Raw genomic sequence first — 14,276 nt, 5'->3', positions numbered from 1 at the left:
GCCGATTCCTTGCTGAAATTTTCTACAGCGACTCCCGTTTGAACTGACATCTCTTTTCAACTGCGTACTGCGATCAGAAAAAAAGCGCTTCCTTGATCGATTCCTTGCAGGAATTTTCCATGCATCAAGATAGGCCATGAAATTACTTGTCAGCAGCGAATCAGGCTTTATGAAATAAATGAATTAAGCCTGATTCGCTGCTGACAAGTAATTTCTCGGCATATCTTGATGCATGGGAAATTTCTGCAAGGAATCGATCAAGAATGCGTTTTTTTTTCTGATCGCAGTACGCAGTTGAAAAGAACTGTCAGTTCAAATGGGAGTCGCTGTAGAAAATTTCTGCAAGGAATCGGCGAGAAATTTCTTTAGCGATTCCTTTTCAGTAGCAAATCAGGCTTTAGCCCTTAAAGCTAAGTATGCTGTTTCGCTCAAGAAAAGTAAAGAAATTCCTTGACTGAAAGGGTCAAGAAATTTCCTACAGAGAGCCCCCTTTAAAGTGACATTTCTTCTCAACTGCGTACTGCGATCAGAAAAAAGTGATGTTCTTGACCATTTCTTGGGAGAAATTTTACACGCATCGAGATAGGCGATTCCTTTTCTTGTCAGTAGCAAACCGGCCTTAACGCTTTTAAAAGCTGGATCACCATCTGTGGATTGGTTCTTTCGTATTGTGGTACGAGAGCACGTAATTTGTCAATGTTCCCCAACCGGTTTTCGCGGTTTGCTGCTCACAGCTTGACACTGACAGTTATTTTGTCGCCTGTGTAAAGAAACGTCTATTTTTAGGTTTTTATCAAAAAATTGCTTAATATTTTTGCGGTTCTATTTATTTTATTGTGGTCCAAAAACTGTCTTCTGTTCCGCCTAATTGCGGAAAAGTGAAATTCGTTGAAGAACCGCGATCGTTAAAATTCCGAAACTGGGTTGATGCTAAATCGCAATATTGGATAGGAAGAAAGAAAAAAAAAGTTTCTCCTGGCTGCTGTTGTTCCCCGTTCCTTTCCTAACTTTTCTTCGTCGGATCGCGAAATATTTATCCGATCAGTGAAGCGATATCTCAGTGGCAATTCGTAGGAAAAGCAGGAAAAGAGTGCCTATCAGTGGAAAAAAGAGAGGGTGTGAAAAAAAAATCGCACACGAGTTGTGAAAAAGGAAAATTGGGAAATTGTGTGAAAAGTGCTTCTGTTCCACTTTGACCGCGGAGATAATCTGTCGATGTATAATTGAACACAATGTCGAAGAATAAGATTGCGAGTTCCAAACTCGAAAGCGACCACATCGAGATAAAGTCAAAGGTATGAAAGATTTTGGTGATGATCGCTTTGCCGACTAATAAAGATGATTGTTCCTGTTTCCTGCACCTTCCTTAGTTCGACGCCGAATTCCGGAGATGGTCCCTAAAACGGTCCGAGCAGCACAACTTCGAGGCGTTCCAGTCGCTGATTGAACGGTTGCACAAACTGGACCGATCGCAGCTGCTGGTGTCCTACATAGATCCGCGAGATAACGATCTGCTGCCGATTAACAATGACGACAACTTTGGACGAGCTCTGACCACGGCCCGGCCGCTCCTTCGCGTTATCATCCAGCGGAAAGGTGAGTGTCTGGAAGTAATTAATTGTCGTCGTCAATGCATTCAATAATTAGTTGCATTACGAAGATTGTGATAGACTTTGTGCTTGTGTCGTATCTTCCTGTGATAGTCGTGTATAGATTGATACTTGCATATTCTATCAGTGAATCACCTCGCTTGGCTTAATAGCGGACGATGTTTAAGTATTATGCTATTACTGCAAATCGCACTCGCTAAACGGACAAACCGTTCTTTGTTTAATCGTATTTGGTCATCCGACTGTGCCTTAACTGAAGAGGGCTGATTGATGTTGGATTGTTCGTTCTTCGGAGTGAATTGTTGATTAGCATTAATGACGACGGGAACATTTCATAAATAGGGTAAAGTTGGGCAACATGGATAAGGGTAAGGTACCGTGGGGCAAGTGGGTAATGGATTTCGCATAGTTGGGATTCTTCAAATTCAAGAGACCTTAAATTAAAACAAATGAGGTCGTGTATATTTTTAAGCTTGACTCTCACCAAATATGAGCAGTATACTGAAATTGATTTTATTGTAAAATTAAAGAAAAAAGTACAGAAAAAGTTTTTGACAAACGTCTCCTTACTTTTCACTTGCTCCACAGGTGCACAGTGGTGGGTCTTCATACAAAGGTCGGACAAAACCTCAAATATGTTCCAAATCGCTTGATAATGGTAATCTATTAACTATCTGGGATACCTGATACTATCCCGTTGGTAATAACAGTCAAATTGAAAATTCGATTTTTAGTGAAATTAGACCTAATAAATTTTTTTGATCTAATGATCATTACAAAAAAATTGGTTGTTATGCCGAAATTTGTGTATGAACCTAAACTAGAAATACATATTTAGGTTTCTTGTAGTAATTTCAGTAAAGTTAAACGTGTTACGACACATTATACAGATTAGAATGATGATATGCATATATTGTAATGAAAAATTTAAATTGAATTTTCACCTCTAGGGGCAAAGAGGGGCAAGAAAAATTATTGCACACTAGAAAGTATGGATGATTTGCTGCATCATAGTGAGTAACTCATTTTCTCGAAATACTTCACATAAAACGGACAAAGTCTTGAAAATTTATCAAAATTTTGAAAAAAGATTCCAAAAAACATTTTTTGCTACAAATAACAACTTAATGTATTAAAAATTCTTATTATACAGCCAAAACAAAGGCTTAAGACTACGCTTCCAAATGATGTCTATTAAGCTTAAATCGGTTATGATTTCGTTGAGATACAGCTGTTTGAAGTTTGCCAGGTGAACCATAGTTGATGAATTTTAAGCTCTCCAATTTTGCTGACTTTCCCGCACTAACGATGCTGTCAAAAATCGAAAACAAAACAGATCAATCTCAAATTTTGAGAAATCACTCAATGGTATAGAAGTCTATTAAAAATATTAACAATTTGAAAACATGAATTTTTGAGGTTTTGTCCGGCCATGCGCCACTGTGAGGTGGGGCTAGTGAAAAGTTTATCGTATTGAACAATAAATTCAAAAACAGTTACATTCACGATTTCTATTACCTTTAACATCTGTTAAGGCGTCCCAATGAACAATAACAAAAGTAATATGTAAACAAAGAAAATGTTATTCTTGTTACTTGAATTTTCTTCTGTTCAGTTATGTTTGTTGAAATAATTCGACAACATTATAATTGCAACATTTCCAATGCTAGTTCTTACATCATGGGACAGCAATTGCATTTCTGTTCTGTAGAATTTCCACCTCTCGTTATTTGTTTTTAAGAAAATCGGATATGACGTCGGATAACTCTTAAAGAGAAATCAAACAGAATCCTTCAATAAAGTATTTAGAAACTGTTTTTGTGGATACACCAATACCCCATTATTTATGTTTTGAATTAGCTTTACATAGACATTCCACAAGATTTCCTCGCGTTCTCTTATATTGGAACTTTTTATTGGGAGTAGCGCAGAATTAAACGACTTGCTCGTGTAAAGGTTGGAAAAAGAATAAGGAAATTTATTTTTCTAAGTCTAACGTCACATAAATCATGGCTTACTACAAATGGTTTCAGAACACTTTTCAATCAACGTTTTCCTGTTCCTAGTAAACATATCAATATCGTAATATTTGGCTTTTTTTTAGAGAAGTTCCATGATTTGGCCATGATAATAGCATTTATCGCTTTGAGTATAGTGTTTCTTGATTTATCAGCACGTTCTGTTGTTCTATGATAATTGTGAACCTTGTATAATTATAGCTACCTAAAGAAAAAGCACAAATTCAATGTCTAATGAGAAACTTTTCACTTGCCCCACGTGATTAGAAAATCGAATTAATTCTGAAACTTTTTTTATTGCAGTTTAAAACTGTCAGAGGGGTTAACTTAGAAGTGGTACAGAAAATTATTTTCCTCAACTTTTTTTCCACTGAAAATATTAAAATAAGATTGCACGCCGCCAACTTGTTACGGAGTGATAGTTGACAGGTTAGCAATATTTCGCTCTATTATGAAATAATGGCTGTAATATTTCAGAAATCTCTTACCTATCGTAATATTCTCAATGGCCTCAAAAGTTTACGCATGAGTTTAAAACGTTAATTCACATATTCAGTAAAATATACCAATTATTTTTACTTACCCCATTTACCCACTTACCCCGCCAAGTGTGACAAGCCTTACAAAAAATTTGAGGACTCATACAAAAAACGTGACAAAGGGGGGGGGGGGATGTGGTCAAAAAAGTTGAAATTTAGCGTGACATAATTTGTGTACCATCCCTAAGCAGGAAAACTTTCTGCGTATCCTTGGTGAATGAAGCAGCTAATTCTGTTCCGGTAGTGTGTATCGAGGCTGTGAACAAGGATAGTGTTCCTTACAGCAGCGGTGGACTCTATCCGTCTGATGCCGTATACAAAGCGAACTGATGCCTTGAAACAGGGATTAAGTTGATCTCGTAGCGCCGCGGACAGTCCGTAATAGTAGACAACGTCACAATATGTAAAAAACGGGATGATTACAGATCTTACTAGCTTCAATCGGGTGTGGATGGACATAACTGGAGCAAAGCTTCGGAGTGAACGCAGTGTCCCGAAAACTTTAGCGGTCACATCGTTCACATAGCTGGTCCACTTCAGATTGCGATCCATTCGCACGCCTCGATTCTCTACTATACAGTCCGACAGGTGAATGTTTTCACCAGGGATGAGAAAAGTACTGGAGCAAACATTTACCGCCTCTACATTTACATCTTTCTAAACGACCATCAAAATCCAAAGCAAACCATGACGGTTCAAAACAAAAAACGTCACGGCTCTTCAAAAAATGTAATCTTCTTCTTCCTAACGTTTTTCAACTCCGAATGCGAAATGACTCGAGCACAGTGGTGACACGATTTTTGCGGTTTTCGGGGTTTTGCATTTTTGCTCGATAAAGGCAGTATGAAATTGAACTTGTTTATATGTATCGTAACGGAATGATTGTGATCTTTCTGTTAGAGCTAATAGATTTCAATTAGTTGAAAACACAAGCGAAATATTAGCGATTGAATGATTTAACACTTTTTTCAATCATTCAGCTTGGAATGGCTGCCCGAAAATGGTCATAGCGGAGAGACAAAAACAGTCAAGCAGTGTGTGAACCGTTGGCAGCGCAACGCCTGATGGTATTGATGCTGCTGCTGCTTTGTGTTTTGGTGGAATGGCAGAATCGATGAACTGTGGTGAATTGTGGTCACAGTTCCCAAGACTGGTTTTCACCACAGCTAATGATGTTGCTTGCTGGTGTTATCGCGCCTTCTTTGCAAAAGATAATTGCCTTGGTCTTCTTCGGATTGGGGAAGAGGGAATTTCGCTTGGCCCATCGCTCAGTTCTTCCCAGGTCGTCGTTGATGGTCGAGACAAGTTGCTCTACATGTTGAATGACTCCCAAGATGTAGACCTGCAGATCGTCGGCGTAGAGTTAAAGGAGATCACATTTCCTATGCGCACCGCCTGTGTGCGCTTCTCAAGGAACGGGGACAGAAGTTCACATGCACCAAGTGAGAAGCAGAACTCTTCACGCAGTTTTCTCTGCAGCTTACGGTGGTCTACACAGTCTACCAATTGAATGTCGACCAAAACCATAACAGTGCACTGTTCGTTGTCGAAGTGGTCGTAGCTATCGTGGGTTACTTTTGCTAACGCTATTGTTGTACTGAAACCTTTTCTGTACCCTGACTGGGTTGATGCAAGAAGTTGATGATCGATATCTTACACATAACCGATGATTGCACGTTAAGGATCTTTTCAAATACCTTGGAAATTGCTGGAAGGACGCTTATAGGCCGAAAGTTCTTGGGTTCGGCTGGATTGGTTACTTTTGGTATTGGGGTGATGAGGGTTTTTTTTTTCAGATAGATGGAAACGAACGTGCTTCGTGTGGAGTCCATGAAATGACCAGATAGAAGTAGAACCCCTTTATCTATTTATGATACAAACACATGAGAGTGAAGTGGTGTGCTATGAACACATATTTATTATATACAAACTCTGAATAAATACCGCTCTCGACGTTCAGTCGAGTGAGTTGCTTACTTGCATCCAAAGTGAAAGACTGTTTTACTGTTAAACCGTAAGAAAACTCCAATAAGGTCTCTGACCTCAAATACAAAAAGGGACTACGAGGAAAAAGTCGAATCGCGTGTGAAGTGTTATAGTGAAAACTATTAGAAGAAAGATAGTGGCTCTAAAGAAGATATTGTATGGTGAGCAACAAAGGTTGTCGCAACAAAGGTGATTAAAAGAAAAGAAAAGTGTTTTAGAAATAAATTGAAAGGGAAAGAAAAGAAATTAGAGTTGCAAAGGCACAAATTAAATTCTAGAGGTCATCTCGGTCATTCCGTTACAAAGGTAACAAAAAGCGTTACTGGGTTCTAAGTGAGTCACGCTGGTGACATTTTGTTTTCTAGATAAGAAAAAAAAGGATCTTCAGAGGGCTGACTCCAACGGAAGAAAAGTGATTTTACCCATGTTCCCTAGTGACCACCAGACCTGGCAGTGGAAAGTGTGAATTTGTGAAAACGAAGCCATTAAAAGTAATTGCTAAGCCAAAGATTGGTGGATAAGGTCATTAGAAGCAGATTGGATCCCAGTGTATAGGAGATCCATTACTGGATTATAGTGGTGGTACAGCGAGCAGGTGTGTGAGCTGTGAGATCGAATTTGGCGTTTCAAGCTGGTGAGACGTGAGTTTCCTCTTTGGTGAGTGATTCTTATATACCATATACCCTATAATTTGCTCTGATTGTGTATCAACTAGCTGAGTTTTTTTTCTCTCTGCGTTTGTTTTGATTTTCTAAGGAGATGAGTGGAAACATTGTTGGTTCTATTGAGCACTATGTGCGTGGCACGTCTTTTAGCAACTATGCTGAGAGACTTAAATTTATTTTCGAATACAACAAAGTACCAGAAGAATCGCAAAAATCATTGTTCATTACCATAAGTGGGCCGGCTGTTTTTGTAGAGCTAAAATTGCTTTACCCGGCGACGAATATTTCGACTTTGAATTATACCGATATAATAAAAAATTGCATGAAAGATTTGATAAAAAAAGAGCCGGATTTGATTCAGAGATATAAATTTTATAATAGATCTCAAACACAATTTGAAACTGCTGAGAATTTTGTATTAGAAGTGAAGTTACAAGCAGAGTTTTGTGACTTTGGGGAATTTAAGGATATAGCTATCCGTGATAAACTAGTTATGGGTGTTTATGACGAAGCATTGCAGCAGAAATTTTTAGGTGAAGAGAAATTAACTTTGGCAACGGCCGAGCGTATGATTGTAAACCGGGAATTAGCTGGGGAGCGCGCCAAAATGATTTCGAACAAGTTTCAAACAAATGGCATAGGATCGGTGCGAGCACGTCTTGGGCATGTTCCAGCTAAGCCTAAGAACAATGAAGATGAGCATTTTGATGACCGTTTCCAAAGAAGCCGAGGAAGAGATCGAAACTGGAATGGTGGTCGTTCTTATAATAGGGCGTCTGGAGAGTACAGAAGCAGAAGTAGGAGTGGATCAAGATATAGAAACTATGCTGATAGACAGAGAACCGAGTTGGTTTGTTACTACTGTGGAAAACGAGGACACATGATGAAGAAATCCTTCAAGTATATCAACGACCAGCGCAAACCAGCAGTGAAATTCGATTACGGAGTTGAACAGATGAACCAAAACTGGTAGTACAAATGGAGTTAGCATTGTTATGAACGATATTGGAATTTGATCGGAGCCTGCCGCATTGGTTTGGACTTCCATAATTTTACGGGCAACTTCGTTGGTTGTTGTTCTCCGAAAGCTAAAGGGTATTTCGCCGCGGTCTGTGGCAGTCCGGGGTTCCTCCTCTTCCTCAGCTCAGCAGGTTAGCTTGTTCGATGGGATCGCTCTTCTTAGCATTGTTGTGAACGCCTTCGCGCCGGATGTTGTTCCAGAGCTTTTTAGCTGGGAGATCTTGAGTAAAGTGAGTTTCACCTTAACGCTTTTTTTTACCAAATCGTTTATTTTAAGGCTCACACGCCGTAACAAGCTTTACAGAGCCGATATTCATTTTCTATTATTCATAGAACAATTTCCCCCCTCTACAATTTTATTTTTCGATAAACATTTTGTATCATTTCTTGATACATCGATTTCCGTGCGATCCGTGTTTGGGGAACACTGATCAGAGCAAGTCTTTTTTATTCCACTCTTTTGGTTAACCCGGTTAACCCGCCTCGATCGCCGTCGCTTGTTTGTAGCCCCATTGTGCTCAGTGGAAGAGTTCGATGCATTGTCATCATCAGTCCAGTCGTCGTCGTCGTCGTTGTTCTGTTGCTCTGATTCTTCACGAACGGGAGATGGAGATTTTTGCCGATCGTTGTTTATCGGTGGGAAGTCATCTTGATCAAACAACTCGTCGGATGATTTTGATGCTGCTGATATTTGTGACGATTTTTCAGCAGGTGCGACAGTTGAATCTGGACATTTTGTGCCAGGATGATACGGTCCGGTTGGCATGATTTAGGCTGGTCGATGTACGAAATCATAGTGATCTCGTTTTCAATAGTAATAAACGATGGGATTTGCCTCAAAAGATTCATTCTAAGGACTCGCACTCCGTTAGAAATGCCCGGAAAGTAGTGCTTCCACTTCCCATTCCTAATGGAGATAACCTCTCCATACTTAAGCATGTGGTCGGCGACGGTTGCGTGACTCATAGACGGTGGGAGGTCGTGAACCCGGACCGTCACTGCGTCACAATCCGCATAGACCGGAATCCTAAATTTTGTGTTATTACACAGCATTGACCTCTTCCAATTATGGTCAGATTAGTAGCGATTTCATCTCTATGAGCACACAGTTACGAGAGTGGTGCAACTGTATGCTCCTAATGTCCGTATATTGGAGCCTTATTTCATGCTCCAAGAACTGCTGCACTTTTGCCACATCTGGGCGAACTGGGAGAACACTGAAATCGATCACTAAAGTGTTTTTCCGCGCACCGGCCATTTTCCACGAACTGCGAACGAAAGCAAGAGGCAATAAGTACGTACGACGCGGGCGAGGTCTGGCTGTTAACTGGCCTTAACGCTTCTTCGCAGCTGAAATCAACGAAGCAGACAAACTGCGCTTTCTTACGAAGTCGTTCCACTTGGCATCGTTTCTTCTCCTGTTTGGTTTTCGCGCATAGAGTCATGTGCGCGTGTGCTAAGTCTCTGATGGAAATCGCCCTATCAATCTCCGCCGTGATCCAAGGTGTTCGTGCGTTCCTGACCACTATTTCTCGTTCAGGAGCGTGAAGGTCTATCAGATTTTGAATTTCGGTTGTTATTTGTTGAGTCTTAGTGTTAATGTCGGCGGTATCTAATGCATCTCTAAAATTTCTCGACTGAAAATCTGCTTGAAGTGCAAGAACATCTACAATACGTAAATTTCTCACCACAATGTGTTGAGGTGCAGCCTTTCTTATTTTGACATTAGAAATGAGAAAAACGATTTCGTGGTCAGAAAACTAGATTCTTTTGTTTTCGCTGCTCGTTTAGAATCAGGGCAATCAGAGCAAGTAAAAAATTAGTTTTACGAATTACTTCCAGGGCGCTATAAATAAACGCCCATAAAACCACGGTCAAGGCACTGTTGTCTTCATCGCATCCTCCAAAACCTCTTGTAGATTAGAACGTTACTAATTGGCCCACTCTGAAAGAGACTATGAAGTGTATAATTATGTCACATGAATAAAGCAAAATAGCATTTATGGTAGCTATTTTGAGGCCACCTGTTCTAGATGAATGTCGCGTCATCTTGAAAATGATTTTATCATAACGTCGATCTTGCCGGAATTATTACAACGTTAACAAAACAAAATAAGATTGAAAACACGTCTGTGATAATTAATTTCATAGTGCTTTATATTTAAAGTGATTTATTTGGATATAGTACTCAAATGTTTAGTGCCGAGTGAGATTTACTGTGAAATGTGATAAAAAAGAAGTGAAATTGCCGGTGCCCCCTATGAAAATGGTACATTTAGAGTTATTTAGCATTTGCTAACAAAAAATGCCAGGTGAAGAATAAAACACATTCAACATTTCTTGGTTTGATTGGGCAGTAATTGTGCTTTGAACTATATTCAGTCAATTTAATCATCACACCATAGCTTGAAATGCGCGAATTCATGGGGATAATATGATTTGAAAATGTGGAATTGTGGCAACCGGAGTGAAATTAATATGTCGGAACCATAATAGGGTCCTAAAATGTTCAATGAAATTTGTTTTTATTTAATAACACGAAAGAACATGTTACTGCAACTACTTTGGCAATTTTTCCCGCTCAAACAACAGATATAGAATATTAAAACTTTGATTAAAAAAATGGATCCATAAGTGAACCTTGACACTTGAGATCATGTTTGACGTTCGCTTAGTCGACAAAAACACCACAGGGCTTTTAGTTTTAACACTGGGGTTGTTCCTAGCTGACATTTCGTAGGGGACACGGAAAACAAAATGTACCCAAATTTTGAGTTTAAGCAAAGGGGTGTGACAAAATCTAAAGAAACATGAAAAAATGTTTTTTAGACTTAAACCAACGAAAAACATTATAAAATTGAGTAAACATGTGTTTTTGGCCTAAACTTAAGCCTTTGGCACTAAAATTGGGACAAGGCTTTAGGACCCTATTGGATTCGGATCGGATTGTTGGTATTAGGGTTAATCTTGTGATCCATTATCATATAAAGGATCCCTAGGGTAATGGGGTAGAATCCATTTGCTAAATCCAAGTGGTATTAATTATAGATGATCCATGTTTTCTCGTAGCTTCCATTGTTGCAACGAAGGTTACATTCTCAAAAGCACCTTCAATATCCAATGCTAATTTCAGATGTTATTTTATGTGTTTTTTTTTTAATTTACAGGAGACAGCATAGAAGAAATAACCGGATACGGAACCATTAGGCCACGGAATCTTATCAGCAGCATCCTCGGACAAACCCCTGTGAAATCAAAAAGTTTAGCTATTTCTAATCCACATGATTTTCGACAAGTAATTGGCACACTTCCCAAAAATATCGTGAATAAATTTAATGATTAACTGTGCTTATATTTTAGGTATCCGCAATCATTGATGTTGATATTGTACCGGAAACTTGCAGACGAGTCCGTTTACTTAAACATGGCAGTGACAAACCTCTTGGATTCTATATTCGGTAGGATATTACATTTGAATTTAAGCTGAATTATGAACCATCAATACCTACTTTTGCAATAATTCTAGTGATGGTACATCAGTACGCGTTACTGCGAACGGGCTAGAGAAGCAACCAGGTATATTCATTTCCCGCTTAGTTCCCGGTGGTTTGGCGGAAAGCACCGGCTTGCTAGCAGTGAACGATGAAGTCCTTGAGGTGAATGGTATCGAAGTTAATGGCAAAACGCTGGATCAGGTCACTGACATGATGGTTGCCAATAGCTCCAACCTTATCATCACGGTGAAACCTGCTAACCAAAGAACGTTGGCCCCTCCGAGGCGTGGATCTTTCTCACGCAACAGTCAACTGTCCGGCGGTTCACACCAATCACACCACACAACGGGATCGGAGGAAAATGATCAAGATGATCAGGATGAAATTCGAGATCTTACTGGTGCGGCGACACTTGAAGAAAACGCATTAATTACGCAAAAAGATGGGGTGCTTCATTTGTGAGTGACTTGGCAGTAATTGATAAGCGAGTAACTTAAATTTAACCAGCACCACAACATACCTTTTAGAGGTGCCTTCCCACACCAGCCTCCACAGAAATGTATAAAACAGCACACTATTGTGCGTCAATTGTGACTCAAATATTTAGACGTCTTTTTAGACTATGTGTACCAACTTATAGATAACTGCTAACAGTATTTCAGAATTCATTCCGTTCGTTTATGTTGTCTGCATTTAGATTATGAAAAACAAGTTTATATTGTCTGTTAGGAAAATACAGTATATGCATTTGGGAAAATCCCAGGCCTGAAAAAAAACTTTTATTGTTCTACTTGTTGCTTTTGTCCATTGTGCTATTCGACTTATTTGGAATTTTGTTTGTGTTTAACTATCGGTACACTTTTTTTCTCGTAACATATATTTTACCACGATCTTAATCTGTACTTAAAAAATGGTCAAATTCTCAATTGTTGCGGGAGTAATTCTTATCATTTCAGGTGTTATCTTCACTTATTTGTTACTATGATTATAATTCGTTATTATTGAAAAAAATCAATCCATTCCCAAAAGTGCTCAATGTAATAACGCGCATCAAAATTTTGAAAACATACAGACATGAAGTAGAGACTAGTGCCTTTAGAGTATGACTATTAGGAAACAAAATTCTCAAAAGTGCACCTTTTTATAATTGGAAGTCTTTATTAGTAATCAAAAATGCCTTTCTATACAAAAGTGATTAAAGAATCAGAAAATTAAAAAAAAATAGCAGATATAAAAAGACATCAATAAGATATTCCAAGAACAGTGCAAGTATCAAAATATAATGATAAGAAGTTATAAAATTTCACTTGCTAGCTTGGGATTTTTATAAACCAATGTGAATATGAAGGATTATTACAGGGTGGCATAAATTGATTGTCAGTGTCGTTGAAGCTTTCAGTTTTCATTTTCAAACTATACCTAATTAAGAACATTATGAGTATAAATAATGAGGAATATCATTTCTCGCATAACTTATGATCTCGCCCTAAAAGCCATTGGTAACCATGTGTGTAGCTCGTTGTTTCTGAGCATTTGAATGGATTTTCATGTTATTTAACAACGCTATGGGAAATAAAGGATCATTATCTAACTGCCCGTGATGTTGATTTGGATGGTTATTCTTTCTTTTGCTCAGAAACAACGAGCTACACACGTGGCTACCAATGGCTTTTAGGGCGTCATCTCAGAGTATGCGAGATTTTATGTCGAAACATAAATCAGAGCTTAGGCGGCATCCACAAATTACGTAACGCTCTAGGGGGAGGGGGGGAGTAGGCTCAAGCGTTACGGCTCATACAAAAAATTGAAATTTTTCATACAAAAAGCGTTACGGAGGGGGGGGGGGAGGGGGTCGAAAATTTCCAATTTTAGCGTTACGTAATAAATGGACACTGCCTTAAAACGTTGGATAACCTTATTAAGGAACGTCTTCAATTCTTATACAAAACTTGTACTAAAATGTCTAAATGCATCTATATCTCTTCAGAATAGCTCTAGCTAATGTTAGATTAAAAAAAATGAGTGAACCATCTTATGAGTCATTGCAACAACATACAGTTATGTATTGTTTTAGCCTCATAGAATAACTGACAATCAACTTGGACCACCCTGCAGATCCGATCGACCGTTTTGGGCACACGACGTGAGTGTAGTGCTCACAAAATACAACACTTTGGCCTTTTCATATACATACCAAAAATCTGAGATATGATTACAGAAAAAATGGAAATATAAAGAACAACACGTCGCGTAAGTATTTGTTCAATTAAAAATGAACGTCCATCAAGCAATTGAAGAAAAGTAAGTTTTACTTATACATTACAATAAGCAACCATGTTCACTTACATAAAAAGTATATCAAATGAAAAAGAGCAAATTCCCCTGGTGGAAAAATACAGTTGTAGTAATAAGTAGTGTGTATAACAATCGTTCAAGTGAAGTATATACTTAATATTTTTATGGAATAAATCAGATAGTTATGTCCAAAACCTTGCTTTATTCATAATTGGGAATATCTGAAAAACCGTCCATTAACTATTTTAGGGTTCTCAGTCTGATATGCTAAAAATGTTGAAAGAAAAACAAAGACAACTCCAGAATAGATTATTCTAACCACAAAGAAATCATTTTGCAGACAGCTACTGACTGATAACTAGCAAATGCCGCTCCTTTTGTTCTACAATGCATGCATTTCCACTAAGCATAGTATAGCAAACCACTAAACACTACCACCGACGATGCCCGACGTTTCGGACATATTTATTGATCCTTTTTCAAGGATTTAAATATGTACGGTCAACTTTCGTTCGTTGCAATAAACCTGAAGCCCACCTAGTGGAAGACTAATCGGGCTGAGTTTTTAGCTGTCAAAATATTGAATACAATAGAAATTCAGGGCTACCAACATTGATAAATCGAGCTTTATGTCAAAAAAGGACGTTTG

At 38.5% G+C, this 14,276-nt stretch overlaps 1 protein-coding gene across 1 annotated transcript; it reads left to right on the top strand.

The window, feature by feature from the left end:
* The first annotated feature begins 753 nt into the window (after window positions 1-753).
* Window positions 754-12,668, top strand: LOC5568014 (partitioning defective 6 homolog beta). Its single transcript, XM_001657786.2, has 5 exons — window positions 754-1,295; window positions 1,371-1,596; window positions 11,006-11,133; window positions 11,199-11,296; window positions 11,365-12,668. Exons 1-5 carry the CDS (start codon window positions 1,233-1,235, stop codon window positions 11,792-11,794), a joined length of 945 nt encoding a protein of 314 aa, XP_001657836.1. The 5' UTR covers window positions 754-1,232; the 3' UTR covers window positions 11,795-12,668.
* Window positions 12,669-14,276: the final 1,608 nt, after the last annotated feature.

This window comes from Aedes aegypti, chromosome 3 (genome assembly GCF_002204515.2).
Source record: "Aedes aegypti strain LVP_AGWG chromosome 3, AaegL5.0 Primary Assembly, whole genome shotgun sequence".
In the NCBI taxonomy this organism is placed as follows: domain Eukaryota; kingdom Metazoa; phylum Arthropoda; class Insecta; order Diptera; family Culicidae; genus Aedes; species Aedes aegypti.
This window is presented reverse-complemented; position numbering and strand designations above follow the sequence as displayed.